Source organism: Hevea brasiliensis, chromosome 4, assembly GCF_030052815.1.
Source record: "Hevea brasiliensis isolate MT/VB/25A 57/8 chromosome 4, ASM3005281v1, whole genome shotgun sequence".
NCBI lineage: Eukaryota > Viridiplantae > Streptophyta > Magnoliopsida > Malpighiales > Euphorbiaceae > Hevea > Hevea brasiliensis.
In genome coordinates, this window is record NC_079496.1 from 2,251,249 (window position 1) to 2,275,085 (window position 23,837).

Here is a 23,837-nt window from a genome sequence, read left to right on the forward strand (position 1 = left end):
AAATTATGAATGTATTTTTATAAAATTTTATTTTAAATTATACTATACTAAAAATTTAATTAAATAGAATTTAAATACAAGTAGGTTTAAGAATTTTATATTTATATTAACTTTAAAATTATATAGATAAATAAATTTTAAGTTATAAGAATTTTAAATTTATATAAACTCTAAAATTAAATTAAATAATAAAATAATATAATTATAAATACTATAAGCAATGAAGGGTAATTTAAGTAAAGTTAATATTCCTCTCCTTCCTTTACACTTATATAAATATAAATCTAAAATTTTTAGTTCTACATATATTTAAATTTTATGTAATTAAATTTTTATTATAATGTAATTTAAAATATAATTTTATAAAAATACCTTCATAATTTATATTATTTATAAAAATAAGAAGATATTACATGTAAAGCATGAGAGTAAAGAAATTTTTTCACATAGGACTCTTTAGTTTCTTTATGTGAATTGAAGAAATTGAATCAAAATCAAGTCAAATTATTGAATCTAAAATATTTGATAATATTTAGTTAAAATATTTGAATGCTTGGTTTGAAAAAATTGCAAATCGAGAAACTCAATTTGATTTATTGTTATGGAAAAATTTATTTATATTTAATTTATTATAAATTTAAAATATAAATATGTGAATCATATTTATTTTATCTGTAAAGTTTATTATTTATATTATATTTTGAATTCATAATAAAATGAATTTAAATAAATATTTTTTAAATTTTATTATATATATATATACTTGTTGCATATATAAAATTAAAAATTAATGCATGTTAAGCGAAATATGTAATTATATAATTGGCAACATCAAAGAACTGTTGCTTTATGTATTATCGACGAGAAATCCCCATCCATAAAATGCTCCTAAAAAAAAAAAGGGTTCTGCAAGACCTATACCGACACAGTTTATTTGTCGGTAAAAAAACCATTATCGACATCCTCGAAAATGCGGCCCTAATAATTGAATTTTTATTGGCAAATATAATGCAACAACTTCAGAAATTTGAGCACCAAGGAAATGGCAAACCCATATGACTTGCTGTCGATTATAATTATAGTTTTCATAGTAAAAATAGTAAGAAAGTAATTTTATGACTTGAGAAGAGCAATTTGTATAGGTTTGCAAGCAAATGAAATTGAAAAACATAGTATATCTACGTCCAAATTGTAACCTCTTTTACCGGAAGTGTATTAAGCTTTGGCCTGATGTAAAAGTAATGGGATGCTTTTAAATGTCAATAGATGTGAAAGAGGCAATATTCTCTGTAGGATGTGTGGTTAGCTTATATACTTTTTTTTTTTATTATTAAACAATAATTAAAAGATACAATAAAAAATAATTATAATAAATAGTATGACTTGTTATCGAATATGCAGTTGAATTCAATGAAAAGTAATTTTATTAAAAACGAAACTAGCTGAAAGCTACCCAATGACAACGGATACATGATAGTAAGAACAAGGGCAATCCAACTTAATTTGTTGAAATATTAAGATCTCTATACAGGCAAAAGAAACTTAATTCAATCTATCATAAACTCAAGATGATACATGAGTTTCATCTATTTTGCATACTAATTTCACCATACAAATTATTTTTTTTTTTTTAATTTCATGATAAACTAATCTTAATACAAATTATTTTTTTTTAATTTCATGATAAACTAATCTTAATAAAATCCCTCGTTTACTTATAAAAAAAAATCTTAATAAACTAGGTTCAGGGAAGAATTTGCTCTCTAGACATCAAAAGTCATTCCCACTTTGAGTAGGTGCTTACGAGGAATCAAGAAAACTTCATCTGGTTGCCTCACACATCTACTTAACCAATTGTAGAGATAATCCACAGTCAATTTCTTGATCCAAGTTGACCCATTTGCAGCCATCACCTCTCCCTCACCCATCAGATAAACAACACCATCTCTCAGTGCATTATCAACCAATTCCAATTCCCTTTGCATGTCTTCTCCCTTTATATCTTCCCTTATGAACTCCTTCAACTGATTCCCTAGCATCTCCTGAAACGACTCCTGATCCTTTGTTGAATCTTTGTATCCATACCTCACTATACATCGGAAAATCAACTCCCCAGACTTTACTCGTTGAAACAAGAACCGTTCCTCAGATGGGACTTTACTGATGGGCAGTGACTTGATTGAAACAAATACAAGAACTTTATGCAAGGCAGGAACACTCGATACATAATGAGTAAATATAGGAGATACACCATGGACAAGCTGACTATAGAATAAACCAAGACCATTCAATCGATGGATCCTCTCATCAGAGACTATATCAGTAAGTGTTTCTACTGCAATTTTATGTTCGAGTTCATACATATACTTCTTCCTGTAGCCGTAGTTCCATATGAACATAATGGAGACCATGATTAAAGCAAATAATAAAGGAAGGTACCCTCCATCAATAAACTTGTATAGTGTAGAGCTCAAAAATATCACTTCAATGAGACCGATGGTTAGGATATAGATGATTATGACAATTATATTTGTTTTCCATATCATAATCATAATAAGAACAAGAAATGAAGATGTAATTACGAAAACACATGTTACAGCAATTCCTGCAAGAAATCAGAAAAAAGTTATCAATGACGACGCCTACCATGCTAAAATTATCGATCATAGTATAATCAAATCCTTAATTACCATATGCATTGCCAATAGTCAGAGTGTTTTTGAAGCCAAGAGTAACCCCTACACAGGCCAACATCAAAAGGGTGTTGATCTCTGGAACATAAACTTGTCCCTCATGTTCTGCAGATGTGTGCACGACCTTAATCCTGGGGAAAGACCCTAGTGCTACACATTGTTGGATGATGGAGAAGGAAGCGGAGATTAATGATTGACTAGCAATGATGGCTGCCAATACTGCTAAAACAAACTGCGGCCAATACATTGATTCTGCGGCAACCAAAAAAAAATGACAAATACTGAAAATAATCTCTGAGTCACTTTGGTCTAAGAATAAAATGCTTACTTGGGATTGATCTAAAAAAGGCTTCAGTAACATCCTTGGTATTTTTCCGTAGATAGGAACATTGGCCAATATAGGCTAACAAGACAGAGGGAACCAATACCGCGCAACTACTCAATTGAACTGAGCGGATATTGAAGTGGCCCAAATCAGCAAACAAAGCTTCAGAACCTAATTTTGTTCAAGTGAAAAAAGGATTAGTACCTATGAGTAAATGTGATTGAGATATTATTCCATACAATGTTGTTATATGTACAACTTGTGTGAATCACCATAATCGATTGTTATAATAAAACCATTGTAGCTCAATACCACTCTATATAAGCATGTACCTGTGAGGCATAAAATGACACCTCCAAGAGAAATCCACGCATCCTTCTTATTCTTTACGAAGTATTTTACAATGTACCATGGATTAATAGCTTTGATTACACCAGGATCATACTTGAAGAAGTTGAAAATACCAATAAATGCAATTAAAGCAAACCATAGAACAAGAACTGGAGCAAAAGTATAGCCAACTTTATCTGTTCCAAACCTCTGTACTTGGAACAATGAAATCAAAATCACCACTGAAATCCACATGACTACATCTTGTGAAAGGCTAGGAACAGCCTCCCTAATACCTCCAACGGCCGATAATACTGCACCAGGAAATTGAAGCATAAAAATTTCTATTTTTGCAAAAAGAAGGATGAGGATTTATATATATATATACCAGATATGCAGGGTGTAAGGATGCCATCTCCAATGACCATCGACACTCCAAGCATGGTTGTGAACAATATAAAGTACTTGATTACATGGCTACTCTCAATTGAAGATTTGACAGCTGAAGCCATCTTTGTACGGCGATTTGGCAAATCCAACTTATAAGTAGACACTTCTTTATCTTCAGCCTGCTGGTTTGGAATCAAACTAACCTTGGCATGGCGGCATATGAGAGAATAGAGTGCAAAGGTCCCCCCTGCAATGGAGAACAGCTTAAAAATCTTGGCTCTTTTTTTTTTTTTTTTTTTTTTTCTTTTTCTATTGGGCTCTCCTATTCAAGAAATTGCTAATAATAACCCAAGTTAAGCAACTTACCATCCCCATTATCATTTGCAGCCAAAACGATGAATACATACTTAATCAGGGTGATGATAATAATCGAGTAAATAATCAGCGAAAGCACGCCGAGGATATCCTCCTTGTCTTTGATCCCTTCAGGAAAAACTCCAGGTAAAACGTACAATGGAGACGTACCTAAATCGCCATAGACAATGCCAATGCATTGAAATGCAAGCTTCAAGATGGTTCCCCAATCTGCTTTCTGCAGACCCCAACAAAAAGTCCTATTAATTCAGCCCCAAGATTATCAGCGATTTTTCGTGAGACTCGTTAAACAAATAAGTCTTATATTTTGTGTCTTACAACCATGGAAAATTGGGTTTAGACAAGAATTTCCTTGTAAATCAAACAAGAATGTTATTAATTATTAAATATATACCTGACGAGCATTTTGACCACGAGAACTGCCGCCTCCATCTGCCTCCAGATCAAATAAATCTTTCTTAGCGAGGCTTGTCCCAGGTTCATATTGTCCTTGCACTTGCTGTTGCTCTTGTCGTGATCTTTCCTCTTCTGAATATGCCATTATACACTGTATCAAGAATCACTAATGTCTTACCTCTGCCTTAATTTGGAAACGCCTCAGGGATATATATATATATATATAGAAGTTGGGCTTATTCTACTTGATCTGATATACAAATTGTGTTCAAATAATACTAGGTACTTGTGCAGTTTCTTGGTTGGTTGGAATAGGATCAGTTCTGTAATTGAATTCTTGGTTAGCATTTGAATGTTTACCTTAATTTGAGTTGTCATACTTGGTTTCTACTCATCCGTCGGCTTCTAACCGCATTGACAGTACAGCAGAATTCTACACGGATCTCGGAAATGGAAATGGTTAAAAAAGGAAAAGTTTGCGGGGTTGAAATTTTTACTAGAAAATGAAAGCTGAAGAAAAATCAAATCAACAGGTAAAAAAAATTTTTTTTTCTTCCTGTTTTCATGTGCTATAAATAAAATTTGCTTTATTATTTTAAGTCCCTTTTGAGAAGGATGTGAAGGGTAGAGCTATAGTCACTTGTGTTTCAGGAATTATTAGCAGAATTACCAATTGGTCCATGTAGATCTAAAACACTATATCTATGGTAGAATTCTTGAGTCATGATGGATTAGGAAAATCCTTTTATTTTTAAGGTGAATATATGTTAGTGAAATTAAACCTGATGACATTTTCCTGATGACTAAGTACAGTTGTCTGCTAGTGTTAATTTAGTTAGTAACGATGTGATTCATTTTTTTATCAATCAGAGCTTAATTATATTGAAAACTACTCCAAGATTATTTTTCATAAGCAAAGATAAGTATTTTTAATATAGAAGAAACTTAACAAGGGGACAAAGATATTCCGTACACCTGTCCAGCAATAACTACCAAACCCTGCTGATGAAAATACTCCTTGAACATCAAGATTATTACTAATTGAGCTGGTGAGGCGAGCTAGATCTCTAAACATCATAAGTCATTCCCACTTTGAGTAATTGCTTGCGAGGAATCAAGAAAACTTCATCTGGCTGCCTCACAAATCTAATTAACCAATTGTAGAGGTAGTCCACGGTCAATTTTTTAACCCAGGTAGACCCATTTGCAGCCATCACCTCACACTCACCCATCAAATAAACAAAACCATCTCTCAAAGCATTATCTACCAATGCCAATTCCCTTTGCCTGTCTTCTGCCCCGCTATCTTCCCCTATGAAGTCCTTCAACTGATTTGCTAGCAACTCCTCAAATGTCTTCTGATCCTTTCTCGAATCCTTGTATCCATATCTTACTATACATCTGAAAATCAACTCTCCAGGCTTTACTCGTCCGAACAAGAACCGTTCCTCAGCTGGAACCTTACTGATGGGCAGCGACTTGATTGAGATAAAGACAAGAACTTTATGCAACGCTTGGACATGCGACACATAATGAGTAAATATGGGAGGTATGCCGTGAACAAGATGTGTATAGAATAAACCAAGACCTTCTACTCGATGGATCCTCTCATCAGAAACTATATCAGTAAGTGTTTTCATTGCAATTTTATTTTCGAGCTCGTACATATACTTCTTCCTGTAGCCATAGTTCCATATGAACATAATGGAGACCACAGTGGAGGCAAATAGTAAAGGAATGTAACCTCCATCAACGAACTTGTATAATGTAGAGCTCAAAAATAACACTTCAATGAGACCGATGGTCAGGACATAGATGATTATGAGGATGATATTTGTTTTCCATATCATAACCATAACAAGGACAAGAAACATTGATGTAATCACGAAAACAAATGTTACAGCAATTCCTGCAAGAAAGCAGAAAAAGTGATTGATTGATCAATGCAGAGTTTGGAAAGAAGGTTATGCTAAAATTATCATAACATAATCAAGTCCTTACCATATGCATTGCCAATCGTTAAAGTGTTTTTGAAGCCAAGAGTGACACCCACACAGGCTAACATCAAAAGAGTGTTGATCTCAGGCACATAAACTTGTCCTTCGTGTTCTGCAGATGTATGCACGACCTGAATTCGGGGGAAACACCCTAGAGCTACAGATTGTTGGATGATAGAGAAGGATGCAGAGATTAATGACTGACTAGCAATGATGGCGGCCAATATTGCCACAACAAACTGCGGCCAATACATTGGTTCTGCATCAATAAAAACTCGGAATAAGCAATGATTCTGATATAAGTCATGTCTAGTAACAACATCCTTACTCGGGATTGATTTATAGAAGGCATCAGTGACATCTTCGGTATTTTTACGGAGATAGGAACATTGGCCAATATAGGCTAACAAGACAGAGGGAACGAGTACAGCACAACTGCTTAATTGAATTGAGCGAATATTGAAGTGGCCCAAATCAGCAAACAAAGCTTCAGACCCTAATTTTGTTCAAGTGAAAAAGGAAATGCAAATTAGTATCTCATCATCAGTCCAAAGTCCATGAGACCACTGTATATAAGGATCTGTACCTGTGAGGCATAAAATGACACCTCCAATAGAAATCCAAGCTTTTTTCTTATTCCTCTGGAAATATTTGACAATGTACCATGGATTGACAGACTTGATTACACCAGGGTCATACTCGATGAAGTTGAAAAGCCCAATAAACGCAATAAAAGCAAACCATAGCACTAGAATTGGAGCAAAAGTATAGCCAACTTTATCAGTTCCAAACCTCTGAACTTGGAACAACAGAATCAAAATCACCACTGAAATCCACATGATTGCATCTTGTGAAAGGCTAGGAGCAGCCTCCCTAATACCTCCAACAGCAGATAATACTGCACCAAGAAATTGAAGCATACAAATTTTTATTATTTTCAAAAAAGTGTGAGGATTGTTTAAAAAGATTTAGTTACCAGATATGCAGGGTGTCAGAATGCCATCTCCAAGGACCATGGACACTCCAATCATGGTTGTGAACAATAGAGAATACTTGATTATAAGGCTACTCTCAAGTGAATATTTGAGAGCCGAAGCCATCCTCGTATTGCGTTTTGGTAAATCCAACTTATAAGTAGACACTTCTCTATCTTCAGCCTGCTGGTTTGGTATCAAATTGACCTTGGCATGGCGACATATAAGAGAATAAAGTGCAAAGGTTCCTCCTGCAATGGATGAGGACTTAGAAACCATTTTTTTTATTCTATGGCTTTCCTACCCAAGAAATTGTTAATTAATAGAAGCTTGGGCTTACCATCCCCATTATCATTTGCAGCCAAAACGATGAATACATACTTAATCAAGGTGATGATAATAATCGAGTAAATAATCAAAGAAAGCACTCCAAGGATATCCTCCTCGTTCTTGATCCCATCAGGAAAAATTCCAGGTAAAACGTACAATGGAGATGTACCTAAATCACCATAAACAACACCAATGCATTGAAACGCAAGCTTCCAGATTGTTCCCCAATCTGCCTTCTGCAAAGCCAACAAAAGAAGTCCCATTAATTCAATCCTAATCACAAATCAAACCCAAACAAGAAATTTTATTATATACCTGCCGAACAGCATTAGCGCTACCTTCATCTGCCTCCAAATCGAATAATCTTTGTTTAGATAGGCTTGTTCCATGTTCATATTGTTCTTGCACTTGTTGCTCTTCTGGTGATGACCTTTCTTCTCCTAACTCCGCCATTAGAACACTCCTCTTGCCTCTATGGAAATGGTGCATAGACACAGAATGGATTCAGGCATACTTGATGTGAGTAATATAGAAAGTCGGGTTCTTAGTGTAATTTCTTGGTTGTTTCCTACAGTGTGCGCTTTGTAATTGCCAGTTGGATTCTACGTGATTAAGTAGTAAAATTGTTACCTTAATTAAATTGTTATACGCGGTCGCTGCTTATCCGTTGGATTTGGACAGAGCCGACAGTGCAGACGAATTACCATAAGAATTACATACTCAAAATTAAAAAAAGAAAATAATATATATATATATATATATATATATATATATATATATATATATATATATATATATTATTTTCTTTTTTTAATTTTGAGTATGTAATTCTTATGGTAATTATATATATAATTACCATAAGAATTACATACTCAAAATTAAATATATATAATTACCATAAGAATTACATACTCAAAATTAAATATATATATATATATATATATATATATATATATATATATATATATATATATAAAAGATCATGTAAATCACAATTATTAAATTCAAATTGAATCGTTTAATTGAATTAATAAATTAATAATAAATTACACCCTAAATCAGTTTTAATTTATAATTAAATTAAAGTGACTTGATCACTTTAATTAATAAATTAATGAAAATTTTCTTTTAGTGTTAATAAAAAATTTTAAACTTAAAACCTCAAAGCAAAATATTTAAAATCCTTTTATTGTGTTGTTTTTATTTGTTCTATATAAAAAAATTATTTATAAAAAATATTTTTCTCATGAAAAAGGTTTCTGTAAAATATATTTTTTTAACATATAACTTTCGTTTTTAGTCTTTATTTAACTCTAAGTAAAATTTAAATTTAAAATTTTATAGTATTGATACCAAAAATTATTGGTTTATGTTGTCCCAAAAATAGTCCTCTTCAAGAGGGGGGTGAATTGGACTTTAACAATTTTTCGGCCCTTGCTTGTTGCCTAATGAAAAATTGTGGCTATGTTCAACTAAGTGTTTCTCTATATGTAATGAAAATAATATGAGCTTCAACAATGTGTTCCTAAGATGTAATTTAACCCTCAATCAATGTATATGGCAATATCTAACAAGGCATGCACCATACAATATACAATTGATTTCTCAAATCACTTAATATGTCCACAAATTTATCAACTCAATCTATTTAACCAACATTCAATATCATGTATATGAAGAAAAATTTAAAATTGCACATAAGTAAAAGGGTAAAGGATAGAGAGATCAAACACAAGGATTTTATAGTGGTTCGGCTTAACTAGCCTACATCCACTCTCTCAAAGAACCCTCTTTGAGTCTTCTCTCCACTATTTGCTCTTTTGAAGGCAAGAGACCAAAAGCCCTTTACAATTTCTCAACACCAAGCTTTTACACCAAGGTAGCTTGAAACCTTCTCAAGTGCAATCACAAGCACTAACTCTCCCAAGCTTCAATAGGTGCTTGTACAACCTCTCTTGAATGCAATTCAATGTTTCAATACTCACTCTTACTCAATACAAATCAAACTATAAAGAAGAGATGAGTTGATTTGCCAATGGAAGCTCAAAATCTTTAAAGCTCTTAAATGAAAGCAATAAATGAAAAATCAATGTTGGAGTTCAAATGTAAGCTTTCATTCAGTGTAAATGAAGTGAAGAATGTGTATTTATAGTCCCAAATCATTTTAGACCGTTTGAAACCCTTTTGGAACGTTATACACACTGCCCAAGACAAAATAGCCATTATTTTGTCATTTTGTGCGAAGTTGAGCAGCTCTGATAAATTAGCAAACTAATAAAATTTTAGGAGCAGTCAGTAAACTGGTTAGTAAACTAACTTTTTTAGCAAACTCATTAGCAAACTAAAAAATTTAGCAAACCAGTTAGCAAACTAAGTCAACAGCTGTATGTCTCAACTTGCAATGCAAAATGATTTAGACCTTTAAAAAATGTTTCAATAGTTGTGTTCAAGGTCATGATGAGAAAAAGTAATCAGAAAATAAATTTTCATTTTTGAGCTCCATATGACTAAATTCTCATCTATTCTTTTTCACAAAAAGACCTAAGACTCTAACACTATGCTTTTCATACCTTTGCTTTGAGTCTTGATTTCCATAGCCTTTTTCTCATTTTGGATTTGTCTTGAAATACCTTTGAGTATCCTTTCTCCTTAGATACAACTTCAAAGGTTCTTTATGCATAAGACAAAGAATCTACACATCACTTTAAGGTTAGGTTAGATAGATTCTCTTTGAGTTTTGTTATCATCAAAATCAATGCTCATTTTGAGCTACACGGGGTCAACAATCTCCCCCTTTTTGATGATGACAAAACTCAACTGAATCAATCAGTCAAAAATAAAAGTGTGTGAGAATTTATGTGAGTATGTAAATCCAAGTATAGTATACCGAAAATGCTCCCCCTAAATATATGCACATAATATCCATGAAATTCATTTTCTGTACATAAGCTCCCCCTGAAATTATGCTATAAAACATATTCACACTTCACAAGTATCAATCACAAGTATAAGCATATATCCAGCAACACAAGTATCATCACATATATATATCACCACACTTCACAAGTATATATATATCAACACATTTCCATATCTTCATGGTCATCAACACATATTCACATATCCATAACCATTCTCCCCCTTTTTGTCATCAATAAAAAAGGAAACAGGAGAAAGTACCCAAAAAGAATCATGTGAGCCAGAATGTAAATGCAGTAAGATAGACAGTAGCAAACTAAAAACCAATAGCAGCAAACAGACTAGTAAACTAAATATGCAATCAGTAAACTAAAAATCCAGATGAGATGCTATTTAAGTCGGTTACTCCTGCGAGTGGATTTTGAAGGCACCATTTTCTTCCTAGGCAGTTTAATAACAGGGGCCGGAGGTGCTTGATCAGCCACTTGATCATCTTTCTCGGCCTCATCATCTTCAGAAGGTGGTTGAAGAGCAGCAGCGAGGGTCTGGTATGGATTTGACACGGTTGACTTGTACCTTTTCTTACCTTTCTTTCTTTGCGAGCGACAGCTGCGAATAGCTGAGTTTGAGCACTAGCTTGGTGATCTTTTAAAGAAGGTTCCTGGTGTTGCGTAGGAGCAGCAGCTGGCTCAACTGGTGGAGCAGGTGGAGGTTCAACAACTTGTGCAGATTCTAGAACCTTTTCACCTTCCTTTGGTAACTCACTTTCAGCTTCTACAACCTTGTTACCATCAAGTTCAGTAGGTACATCAGTTGTATGACCAATTTCAGGTTCAAGAACCTGGTCACTAGCATGCTCATCATGGGCATCCACTACAGGTTTAAGTTCAGCTTCAGCAACTTGACCACTTTCACATGCTATATCAGCAGGAGTCTCTTCAACTTTGTTGCTTTCTTCCTTATCGTGAAACACGAGTAGCGACCTCAACTTTAGTTGGAACTCCAATTTCCTTGGCCTGCTGAAGAGCCATAATCAGCTTCTTTAACTCCTCATTTTGAGTGAGCAGGTGACTCACTTTATAGTCAACCACATCCATAAATTTTCTGAGAATGTCAAGGGACTGATTTGTTGAACTAAAATGTTCATTAACAGTAGCTTTTATCCCTTGAATTTCATTCAAAACTTCACTAGCAGAACCAGAATCAACTTTAGCAGAGGAGGAACCACCCTTTTCAAATCTTGTTTTTCTCCCATCAGTGTCTGAATGTATTTCTCTAAGCACTATCAAGTCAGCCCTAGAGCTTTCCTTAGTGACATTCACCTTTAGCTCTTTAAACACAGCAGTTAACAAATGTGCATAAGGCAGTTTTCCAATCCCATAGGCTTTGCACATGTTTTTGAAAATTAAGTAAGCTAAATTCAACCTAACTTTATTCACAATGTGCCACATAATACACATGTCCAAGTGACTCAAATAGCCATAACTGCCAGATTTCGGACAGAACACATAGTTCACCATACTGTGAATAATTTTGATATGCTGGAGGGCTTTGGTACTGGTGGATTTCTCATTTTTGGCAGTGTTAGCAGGGAACACCTCATTTTCAAACTCAACCAGATTGAATCCTGCTACTCTAGCAACATCCTTATGTGTGGAAATTCTATTTCCATCATTGGGCAATTTTAAAGCCGTGGCTATCAGTTCAACAGAAACACTATATGTATTTGTATTCAAAATCACTTCAAATCGATCCTCATCATCAAAAGTTCTCATGGTTCTATAAAACTCTTGAACAAGCCTAGGGTAGTACTCATTCGCACATTCACATACAGCCAACCATCCTTGAAACTCAAAAAGCTCTTTAAATTGAAAGTTTACCTGATTAAATTTCTCCCATTTGATGAATTTGCAATCCAACAGTGCTTTATCCACTGAACCCGAAAGTTTTGCGATACCCATTTTCTTTTGGTATCCATCCCTTGCTTTTGTACTGTTGTTTTCTTTTCTGGCGTCGATTTAGGGGATTCGACACCCTTGGACGAGTGAGAAGACTCACTAGCTGATTTTGATTTCGGCACGTTTTGCTTTCCTTTCATTTTCTTCCGTAATGCCGTGACAGGAACATCGTCGGAGGCTGACGAGGAAGATGAAGCAGCTGCAACAACAGGGGATTTTCGTTTGGTGCGAGCCATTGAAACAAAAATGAAATCGGGTAATGATGGTTCGGTGAGTGAAGAGAGGAAGAGGAAAGGAAACTTGAGATTTTTGGTGAGTTAGGGTATGTTTCGCCGGATAGAGGTATCGGGTATGGTTTGGGAGGTTTCGGAAATCGAAACAGAGGAGAGAGAGAAAGCGTGGAGGTTTCATGTGGCAGAGGGTTTAAGTCCTCTTGAGTCCCGCGCTTTTCATTTTCACTGTACTTTCAACTGAACCTGTTTTTCCTCTTTTTTTTTTTTTTTTTACTTTATTTTGCATTTCAAACAAGTCTACCTATACCTATATGCACAAATAAACATTTCTACATGTCTGACACATTACTGAGAGTATGATATCAAATGTGGAAGGATAAATGCATTAGTGGACACGCAGAAAGTTTGAAGAACAATCACTCTTTGATTTGAAATTTGAACAGTACACGATATAGCAAACTAATTTTAGTCGAGCAATATTAGCATACAACACAGTAAACTAATTTTACCAGTACACAAACAAGTTAGCTAATATATTCAGAAATTTCTTAGTAAACTTTATATCACAGCAGATCACACATGCATTAAACAAGATGCAAAACATGAAATTTTTATGACTTAAATTTTAAGCAAGTGGTTCACACATACCAATTTCCCTTCTAATTCTACAAAAAGTTTCTTCATTAAGAGGTTTTGTAAAAATGTCAGCAAGTTGATTTTCAGAGGCAACAAACTCTATTTTGATATTTCCATTTTGAACATGATCTCTAATAAAATGATGTCTAATCTCAATATGTTTAGTTTTTGAATGTTGGACTGGATTTTTGACCAAGTTTATGGCACTTGTGTTGTCACACCTAATTGGAACAAGATTATATTTTAAACCAAAATCTTCCAATTGTTGTTTCATCCATAAAATTTGAGCAACACAACTACCAAGACTATATATTACGCCTCTCACTGTAGATAAAGCTATCAAGTTTGTTTCTTCTTGTGCAAGAAACTAGTGCAAGACCAAGAAATTGACAAGTACCTGAAGTACTTTTTCTATCCAGTCTACTTCCAGCAAAATCAGAGTCACTATAGCCAACAAGATTAAATGATTCACACTTTGGATACCATAAACCAATTGATTGTGAGCCAATGAGATATCTAAAAATCCTTTTTACTACACTTAGATGAGATTCTTTTGGACATGATTGAAATCTTGCACACAAGCAAACACTAAAGTGTATGTCTGGCCTAGATGCAGTAAGATACAAAAGAGAGCCAATCATACATCTATAAAGCTTGGTATCTACTTCTTTACCTTTTTCATCACTGTCCATTTTAATTGTTGAACTCATAGGAGTGCCCATGCTCTTCAAATCTTCCATTTTAAATTTCTTTAGCATATCCTTGATGTACTTTGATTGATTTATGAAGATGCCATCTTTCATTTGCTTAATTTGAAGTCCAAGGAAGAATGTGAGCTCACCCATCATGCTCATTTCAAATTCATTCTGCATAATCTTAGAAAATTTCTTGCAAAGAGATTCGTTAGTAGCACCAAAAATTATATCATCAACATAAATTTGCACAATGAGCATATCATTATGATGCTTCTTAACAAAAAGTGTTGTATCCACTTTGCCTCTTTGAAAATCATTTTGTAAAAGAAATTTGCTAAGCCTTTCATACCATGCTCTAGGAGCCTGTTTTAAACCATATAAGGCTTTAGTAAGTTTATAAACATGATTTGGATGCTCATGATTTTCAAAGCCTGGAGGTTGTGCAACATACACTTCCTCATCAATATAACCATTTAAAAATGCACTCTTGACATCCATTTGATAAAGCATAAAATCCTTGTAACATGCAAAGGCACACAACATTCTAATAGCTTCAATTCTAGCAACCGGAGCAAAGGTTTCATCAAAATCAATCCCTTCCTCTTGGTTGTAGCCTTGAGCCACTAGTCTAGCTTTATTCCTAACAACATTGCCTTTTCATCCATTTTGTTTCTAAAAACCCATTTAGTACCAATAATTGAATGATCTTTTGGTTTAGGCACTAAATTCCAAACTTTATTTCTCTCAAATTGATTTAGTTGGATTCTTGCATAGTAAGAATCCAACTTTCATCATTTTGAGCATCTTCAAAACATTTAGGTTCAATTTGTGAAACAAAAGCAACATTACCAAAATATCTTCTCAATTGAGCTCTAGTCATCATCCTCTGAGATGGATCATCAATAATGTCTTCTTGAGGATGATTTCTATGGAATCTCCATTCTTTAGGTAAATCTTCATGTTGGGGCTCATTTACTTGTAATTCTTCCAAATTTGGTATTTCTTCATTAATTTGATCTTCATTGGCATCATGGACATCTATTGTAGTTTCTCCTTGAGTTTCCTCATCTTTGTCATCAACTTGTTCCATTTCTTGACTTGATATTGAATTTTCTTTTCCAAAAATCTGCTCATCATCACAAGCATTTTTCCTTCTAATAGAAGGGTTAGTCTCATCAAACAAAACATGAATAGTTTCCTCAATAACCAAAGTTCTTCTATTGAACACTCTATAGGCTTTACTCTTTGTTGAATACCCAAGAAAGATTCCTTCATCGGATTTAGCATCAAATTTCTTTAAGTTATCCTTCTTGTTATTTAAAATATAGCACTTACAACCAAATGCTTTGAAATATGAGATATTTGGTTTCCTTCCTTTCCATAGCTCATAGGGGGTCTTTTTCAAAATTGGTCTAATCAAAACTCTATTCAACACATAGCAAGATGTATTATGACTTCAGCCCAAAAGTATTTTGGCAAATTATTTTCACTCAACATAGTTCTAGTCATTTCTTGCAAAGTCCTATTTTTCCTTTCTACTACCCCATTTTGTTGTGGTGTTCTAGGAGCTGAAAAATTATGATTGATTCCATATTTATCACAATATTTCTCAAACAAATGATTTTCAAATTCAGTTCCATGGTCACTTCTTATAGATGAGATGCAAAAGCCTTTTTCATTTTGAACCATTTTACTAAAAGAGGTGAATTTTTCAAAAGTTTCATCTTTATGAGCGAGGAAAAATGTCCATGTATATCTTGAATAGTCATCAACAATAACTAAAGCATATGACTTTCCACCAAGACTAGTAGGAGTTACGGGTCCAAATAAATCAAGATGAAGCAATTCTAATGGCCTAGTGGTAGACACAATATTTTTAGATTTAAAAGATGCTCTAGTATGCTTTCCTAGTGCACAAGCTCTACATTGAAATTCATTTTCATACTTAATCTTAGGAAGACCATTAACAAGTTCTTTCTTAGACAGTTTTGAGAGTGTATGCATGCTTGCATGACCTAGTCTTTTATGCCACAAATAACTAGAGTTATCAAGAGATACTAGACATGTACCATGATTAGTTTCAAAATTATTCATGTCAAGCAAGTAAACATTATTGGATCTATTGGCAATGAACAATGTATCATTATCTAAGTTATTGATTGTACACAGAGAAGAAGTAAACTTTACCTCAAAACCTTTATCACAGAGTTGGCTTACACTTAGCAAGTTGTATTTCAAACGTTCAACAAGTGATACATCTTCAATACAAGGTTTGGTTCCAATTGTGCCATTTCCAATTATTTTTCCTTTCCCTTTATCTCCAAATTTTACATATCCTCCATCTTTCATTGTGATTTTTGAAAACTTGTCCTTTTCACCAGTCATGTACTTTGAACAACCACTATTTATATACCATTTATCACTTTCCTTCATCCCTTTGCAACAAACCTGAAATTTAATCATTTAGCTTTAGGTACCCAACAGCTTTGGGTCCTTGGGGGTTAGTGACCTTAGGTAAGGTTCCTTTTGGTACCCATACCTTCTTTACCTTAAAATGACCTTTTCTAAGTGCACGAGAGCTAATCATATGACCTCTTTTGTTGCAATAATAACATGTAAGATTAGACAAGGAAGATGTAGATGCTTTAATGAAATGATTCTTGTACTTGTCATAGTTCATGAAACCATCAAAACCAATTCCATATTTCTCATTTGAAATTCTTTGGTTTCCAAGAAGTACATCTAGAGTTTCTTTTCCTTTTGTAAATTTTGCCAAATCATTTGTCAAAGACTCTACTTTAGTTTCAAGAACTTTATTTTTCTCAATGAGCATTTCACAAGTATCTTTTGAGATTTTCAACTCTAAATCTAGTTCTTTAAACATGGCAATTTGTCCTTTGTAAAATTCATTCTTTATACACATTGGACATGGCAATATTTTGTGATCTCAATAATTCAATCTCTAAATTCATTTTAGTGCACTTTCTTTTGTAATTTCTATACTCATCATATACTCTAGCAAATGCAAGTTCAAGTTCTTCTACATTAGGAGATTCATAAGAGTTTACCTCATTGTCACTTTCTTCTTCCTTTTGTGAACTTTCGACTTTCTCTTCAAGTGCCATCATACAAAGAAGAGCAGCCTCCTTGTCACTTGATTCATCATTTGAAGATTCTTCACTGTTGCTCCATACTACTTTCATAGCTTTCTTGCTCCTATCTTCTTTTCCTTTCTTCTTTTTGAGCAATGGACATTTGGGCTTGATATGTCTAGGTTTGTGACACTCATAACATACAATTTCTTCTTTTGAATCTCTGAAGTGTTTATCATTGGGAGTATACTTTTTCAAGAATTTCTTGTATTTGCTTCCTCCTTTCTTGAAAGCTCTTTTAAATTTTCTTGCAAGCATAGCCATTTCATCATCATCTTCACTCGAAGCACTTGAGTTGTCACTTGAGTCAACTTTGAATGCAACTCCTTTCTTCTTATCTTCATCCTTATTTGACTTGAGAGCAATACTTTTCTTCTTCTTTTGCTCATTTTCAACTTCATCCTTCTTGTATACCATCTCATGTGCAATGAGAGAACCAATGAGTTCATCATAGGTGAATGTTTTGAAATCTTTGGTATCTTGGATAACTGTTGTCTTTGCTTCCCAAGACTTTGGAAGTGATCTAAGAATTTTCTTCACAAGTTCAGCTTCCTCAAATCTTTTACCAAGCGCTTTGAGAAGATTTACAAGATCAGTAAACCTTGTACTCATATCCGCAATTGATTCTCCTGGCCTCATTTCAAACAGCTCATAATCTCGAATAAGAAGGTTTGCTTTGGACTCTTTAACAACATCAGTTCCTTCATAAGTCACTTCAAGCTTATCCCAAATTTCCTTAGCAGATTGACATCCTGAAACACGATTGTATTCATTAAGGTCAAGTGAGCAATGCAAAATATTGATAGCTTTGGCATTTATAGAAATTTTCTTCCAATCATTGTCATCATATTCATCTTCAAGTTTTGGAACTTTTGAAGTTCCTGGACCATTCTTTTGAGGAACATGTGGACCATTTTTAATAATTCTCCATGCATCAATATCTACAGATTGTATGAAATTTCTCATTCTTACTTTCCAAAAAGAATAATTAGTGCCATTGAAAAGTGGTGGTCTAGTGATTGAGTAGCCTTCAACTAAAGGTGCAGGTATACCAGCAGTATTACTAGATGAACTAGCCATTATGGATCACTCTAAGGTTGTAATACCCTAAGCAAGAGAGTCAGGCTCTGATACCAATTTGTTGTCCCAAAAATAGTCCAAGAGGGGGGTGAATTGGACTTTAACAATTTTTCGGCCCTTGCTTGTTGCCTAATGAAAAATTGTGGCTATGTTCAACTAAGTGTTTCTCTATATGTAATGAAAATAATATGAGCTTCAACAATGTGTTCCTAAGATGCAATTTAACCCTCAATCAATGTATATGGCAATATCTAACAAGGCGTGCACCATACAATATACAATTGATTTCTCAAATCACTTAATATGTCCACAAATTTATCAACTCAATCTATTTAACCAACATTCAATATCATGTATATGAAGAAAAATTTAAAATTGCACATAAGTAAAAGGGTAAAGGATAGAGAGATCAAACACAAGGATTTTATAGTGGTTCGGCTTAACTAGCCTACATCCACTCTCTCAAAGAACCCTCTTTGAGTCTTCTCTCCACTATTTGCTCTTTTGAAGGCAAGAGACCAAAAGCCCTTTACAATTTCTCAACACCAAGCTTTTACACCAAGGTAGCTTGAAACCTTCTCAAGTGCAATCACAAGCACTAACTCTCCCAAGCTTCAATAGGTGCTTGTACAACCTCTCTTGAATGCAATTCAATGTTTCAATACTCACTCTTACTCAATACAAATCAAACTATAAAGAAGAGATGAGTTGATTTGCCAATGGAAGCTCAAAATCTTTAAAGCTCTTGAATGAAAGCAATAAATGAAAAATCAATGTTGGAGTTCAAATGTAAGCTTTCATTCAGTGTAAATGAAGTGAAGAATGTGTATTTATAGTCCCAAATCATTTTAGACCGTTTGAAACCCTTTTGGAACGTTATACACACTGCCCAAGACAAAATAGCCGTTATTTTGTCCTTTTGTGCGAAGTTGAGCAGCTCTGATAAATTAGCAAACTAATAAAATTTTAGGAGCAGTCAGTAAACTGGTTAGTAAACTAACTTTTTTAGCAAACTCATTAGCAAACTAAAAAATTTAGCAAACCAGTTAGCAAACTAAGTCAACAGCTGTATGTCTCAACTTGCAATGCAAAATGATTTAGACCTTTAAAAAATGTTTCAATAACTGTGTTCAAGGTCATGATGAGAAAAAGTAATCAGAAAATAAATTTTCATTTTTGAGCTCCATATGACTAAATTCTCATCTATTCTTTTTCACAAAAAGACCTAAGACTCTAACACTATGCTTTTCATACCTTTGCTTTGAGTCTTGATTTCCATAGCCTTTTTCTCATTTTGGATTTGTCTTGAAATACCTTTGAGTATCCTTTCTCCTTAGATACAACTTCAAAGGTTCTTTATGCATAAGACAAAGAATCTACACATCACTTTAAGGTTAGGTTAGATAGATTCTCTTTGAGTTTTGTTATCATCAAAATCAATACTCATTTTGAGCTACACGGGATCAACAGTTTATCGTTTAGCTTTAATAATATAAATCAACTGGAAAAATATATTGAATTAAACCCATTATTCATACAATTATATTGTTATTTGTAGCTCATCACAAAGATTTTAATTATTACAATAATTAATAAATTATTAACATTGTAAAAAATAAATTTTATATTAAATAATAATAAATTAAAATAATGATTAATCTAATAGTTCGTTCCACAGAAAGGTTCTTTCATCCATGAAATCAGTCAAGTCCATGAGGGAAAAAAGGCCAATGGTGGGAGAATAGATTTTAATACCAAAAATATCCTCATCCCTAACTTCTCCCTCTCATCTCTCTCATTTTCGTTCCGCGTTGCCGTTCTAGAAACCCAATCCATAGAACCCACTAGACGCAGCTCGCTCTTTCGTACCATCACTCACCTACACATGGTTTTTCTCCACCTGCGTAGTACCATCACACCATTCTCTCCTCAGACCTCACTTCCAAAAAATGATAAACCCATCTTGTGATAGACCCACGACAGACCCATCTCAATAACCGTAGACCCTTATTTTATTTTATGATGAGTATGTGTATTGAGGCCGTGAAAAATCTGATGATGAAAAATTATATGACTGTAATATGTAATTAGAGGCATGAAGCTGAATTATTAATTTCGTGGCATGATCTTAAAATAATAATAATAATAATAAAGTTTTGAGGAAATTAATTTAATTAAATTTAAATAAAATTTTATTTTGTTTAAATTTAATATGGATAGTTCTTAAATAAATTTAATTAAATTTAATTGGGCTCCATGGGCCTGAGAACGCCTAGTTAGGAATTTTAAATAGAATCTATTTAATTATTTTCTTAAAATTAAAATAACAAAATATCTCTCTCCTCCTTGGCCCCACTCTCTTCCTCACTCCTTATTGGTGTCACTCATTTTCCCTCTCTTTCTATTGGTTGGAACACCTCACCCATATTTCAGTCTCATCCAAATTTCATTTAAGTTATCTGAACTTTATCACACTAGGACTCTAAATCCTACCACACCTCTTCCTCACTCCTTATTGGTGCCTTCCATTTTTTCCTGTCTTCCTATTGGTTGAAACACCTCACCCATATCCCAGTCTTATTCGAATTCTGTAATCGTAGTTGTTTAAGTCATCTAAACTTTATCACCCTAAAACTTCAAACCCTATCGCACCTCTCTCCCAAAACCCTATAAATACCCTACTAGAGAAGGGAAGAAAGGGAGATGGGAGGAAAGAGGAAGAGAAAATTCAGAGCTATAAGAAATTTAGAGATATTCAAAACTCTTTGAGTTCTTCCTTATTTTTTCTTTTCTTCAAAAAGATTTTCATGCAAGATTTCTGGAATGTCAGTTTTTATTGTTTTCTTTTCAAGATCTATGCCACACAATATTTTAATTCTATGCTCTTTGTCTTCAATTTATTTTATATGTTCATATAGATCATATAATCATGTTTAATTTGAGGGGATACAAAACTCTGCACATGTTTAGTTTTTGTTTCTCATATTTTTATTATTTTTCTTTATTTTCTGAATCTGTAAAAAATTTATAAAAATTATATTCATATTCTACACGAAATTCCATTAATTTTAGGCTCAAGAATCACTAAAAAAGCTTTAATACTTTGTAAGTTATGGCTGTTTGAAGTTAGAGTTCCTGTAAAATCTGTTTTGCAAGATATCCGACTTGTGTAAATTAATGTTTTTGTATAAATCTAGTGTCTAAAATTAACTTCAGAATCTTATGAATCTTTTCCAATTGGTTTTGCATTCATATCGGTTGTGGTTAATGAGTTATGAATTTTACAAAAAAGTAGTACGATTTTGTCACTTAGAAAAGTTATGATTTATGTAGACCATTCGGCTAGGGTTTTATTTGATTTATAAATTTTATGATCTTGTATGATATGTAGGCTGTCTTCTGTAATTTTTTTATGATTTTAAGTATGTATAACTATTTTTAAAAAATCAGATTTCTTGCTATCGTTAATCTGCCAGAATTTAGAAATTGTATATTTATGCATGTTCTTGTATTTTCTTGGGTTTTAATTGATATTTGATCTATTTTTCTGTGTTTTTTTAATTCAAGAAGTGTTATGAAGTGTTTGGATCATGTTAGAAGACTTAAACCATTAGGTAGTTGTAACTAATTAGGAATCTTAACCCTTTAGGAGATTAGAGTTAGAATTCAATATAAATTGTTGTTAATATTTTCTTTATTTCTTTTATTTTCTTTAGTTTCTTTATTTTTTATTACAAACAAAATTGGTAAGTAGCCCTAAAGTAAGTACCAAAGAAGGCATTTGCGTGGAGCTTATATGGAGCTAAACGGGAGTAAGCCAGGGATATCATTGCCATACTAGAAGAGAAGACCATTTTTTAAGGGTAGCTTGCCCCAATGGCAACTGCATTTACCAACAGGCAAGTAGCTCTAAACTTCTCGAATAACCATTGGCATGAAATTGTAGTAATAATAGAACTTTTATTTGGTAAATTAAAATTAACTGTGTTTTTAATTTAACTGACTTTTGCCTGTAATTAATTTAAATAAATACTTTGTAAATTAAAATTAATCTTGTTTGTAAATTAAACTAACATTGGCATGTAAATATATTTAATTTAATAGTTGGTAATTGTAAAATAAATTTGCATGTTAGAAATCTTTATTAGGTTGTGATTGTTTGGGCCTTATGTGATATTAGAATAAATTATACATGTACATAATTAACTTAGTTCAATTATCCTTAGGGTAACTTGGTGAAAATTAATTAATTAGGTTAAATAGAAACGTAGGGTTATTTAAAATTGAATTTATTTGTAAATTAAGTTCTCAATAATAAATTAATTTTAGTCATCTGGTAAATATCATTTAAATAATTAGCAACCCCATAGATCGGAATTACTTGTGCATGAAAATTGTGTGTAAACAACAACCCTTTTGTGAATTACTTGCGTGTGTAGGATTAGAATTGCATTTTTTAGGATAAAGTTTAATAAAGAAATAATAAACAAAACTTCTAAAAACATTAGTAGAGGACTGGCACTCGAATCAACGAGGTTAGACCAAGCGTAAGGGTTGCCTAACACCTTCCCCTTACGTACCCATTATCCCGAACTTAGACATTGGGCTATGGTAATGACGGTTGTGGAAACTCTGCAAGGAGTAAGTTGCCATCCATGACCTTCGGAAGAAACAATGAATATGTCACGGTTATTACCCAGGTGGCGACTCCTATCTATCTATGCCTTCGTGGCATAAATCCTTAGTACCGTGGTAGTGTTATGAGAGAAGAGGGTACTTACCAGTGGTTTGATTCTATTAGGATTGTATGAAGTGCATCTCTAGGAAATGCTGTCCAAGGAGGTGGTACTTAAGTGAGACCATTGTGACTCCACCATCTTTCCTGGGAATTACCTGGTGCATTTTATATAATTCCAATGGATGATATTTCACCTCACGTCCCCCTCCTATAGTTTGGCGACTCCACTGGGGACTAAATGGATAGTTACTCCAACATGTTTCTATTAGTCTAATATTATTCCTTTGTTAAACTTTTTGCATTGCACTACACTATCACACGGATCACCCTTACCCTTTTAGCCTCGTTAGTACTAGCCAAGGAGACCATGGTTCTACTCGAGCTATGACGAATTGGTGAATGCTAGCACCCCATGCCCGTACCTTCGAGTATATAAAAGAGCCATAGCTCCGGCCGTTGTGCTTAATGGAGAAGCTCTCGCATGGGTGACCCTTTTTCTACCCGATGAAGCCCATGAGCCATAGATTTCAATCCTAGGTACCCCGTAGATTTTTGTTGTACTGGATTCATATCCTTACTGTTCAAACCATAAGTTCTAGTGATAGTTGAGATGAAC

At 33.6% G+C, this 23,837-nt stretch overlaps 2 protein-coding genes across 3 annotated transcripts; both read right to left on the reverse strand.

Moving 5' to 3' along the window:
- Positions 1 to 1,710: 1,710 nt before the first annotated feature.
- On the reverse strand, positions 1,711 to 4,654 carry LOC110652948 (potassium transporter 5-like). The gene is made up of 7 exons (XM_021808569.2): positions 4,508 to 4,654; positions 4,105 to 4,330; positions 3,737 to 3,985; positions 3,351 to 3,662; positions 3,022 to 3,189; positions 2,691 to 2,945; positions 1,711 to 2,605 (listed from the first exon to the last, which is right to left on the reverse strand). The coding sequence occupies exons 1-7, from the start codon at positions 4,652 to 4,654 to the stop codon at positions 1,764 to 1,766; spliced, it is 2,199 nt and encodes a 732-aa protein (XP_021664261.2). The 3' UTR covers positions 1,711 to 1,763.
- A 755-nt stretch (positions 4,655 to 5,409) lies between these two features.
- On the reverse strand, positions 5,410 to 8,534 carry LOC131179115 (potassium transporter 5-like). 2 transcript variants are annotated; one of them, XM_058144979.1, is made up of 6 exons: positions 8,149 to 8,534; positions 7,821 to 8,046; positions 7,483 to 7,731; positions 7,093 to 7,404; positions 6,511 to 7,002; positions 5,410 to 6,418 (listed from the first exon to the last, which is right to left on the reverse strand). In XM_058144979.1, exons 1-6 carry the CDS (start codon positions 8,203 to 8,205, stop codon positions 5,577 to 5,579), a joined length of 2,178 nt encoding a protein of 725 aa, XP_058000962.1. In that variant the 5' UTR covers positions 8,206 to 8,534; the 3' UTR covers positions 5,410 to 5,576. The 2 variants fall into 2 exon arrangements, with proteins under 2 accessions (XP_058000962.1, XP_058000961.1); XM_058144978.1 differs by having other exon boundaries at positions 8,126 to 8,534.
- Positions 8,535 to 23,837: the final 15,303 nt, after the last annotated feature.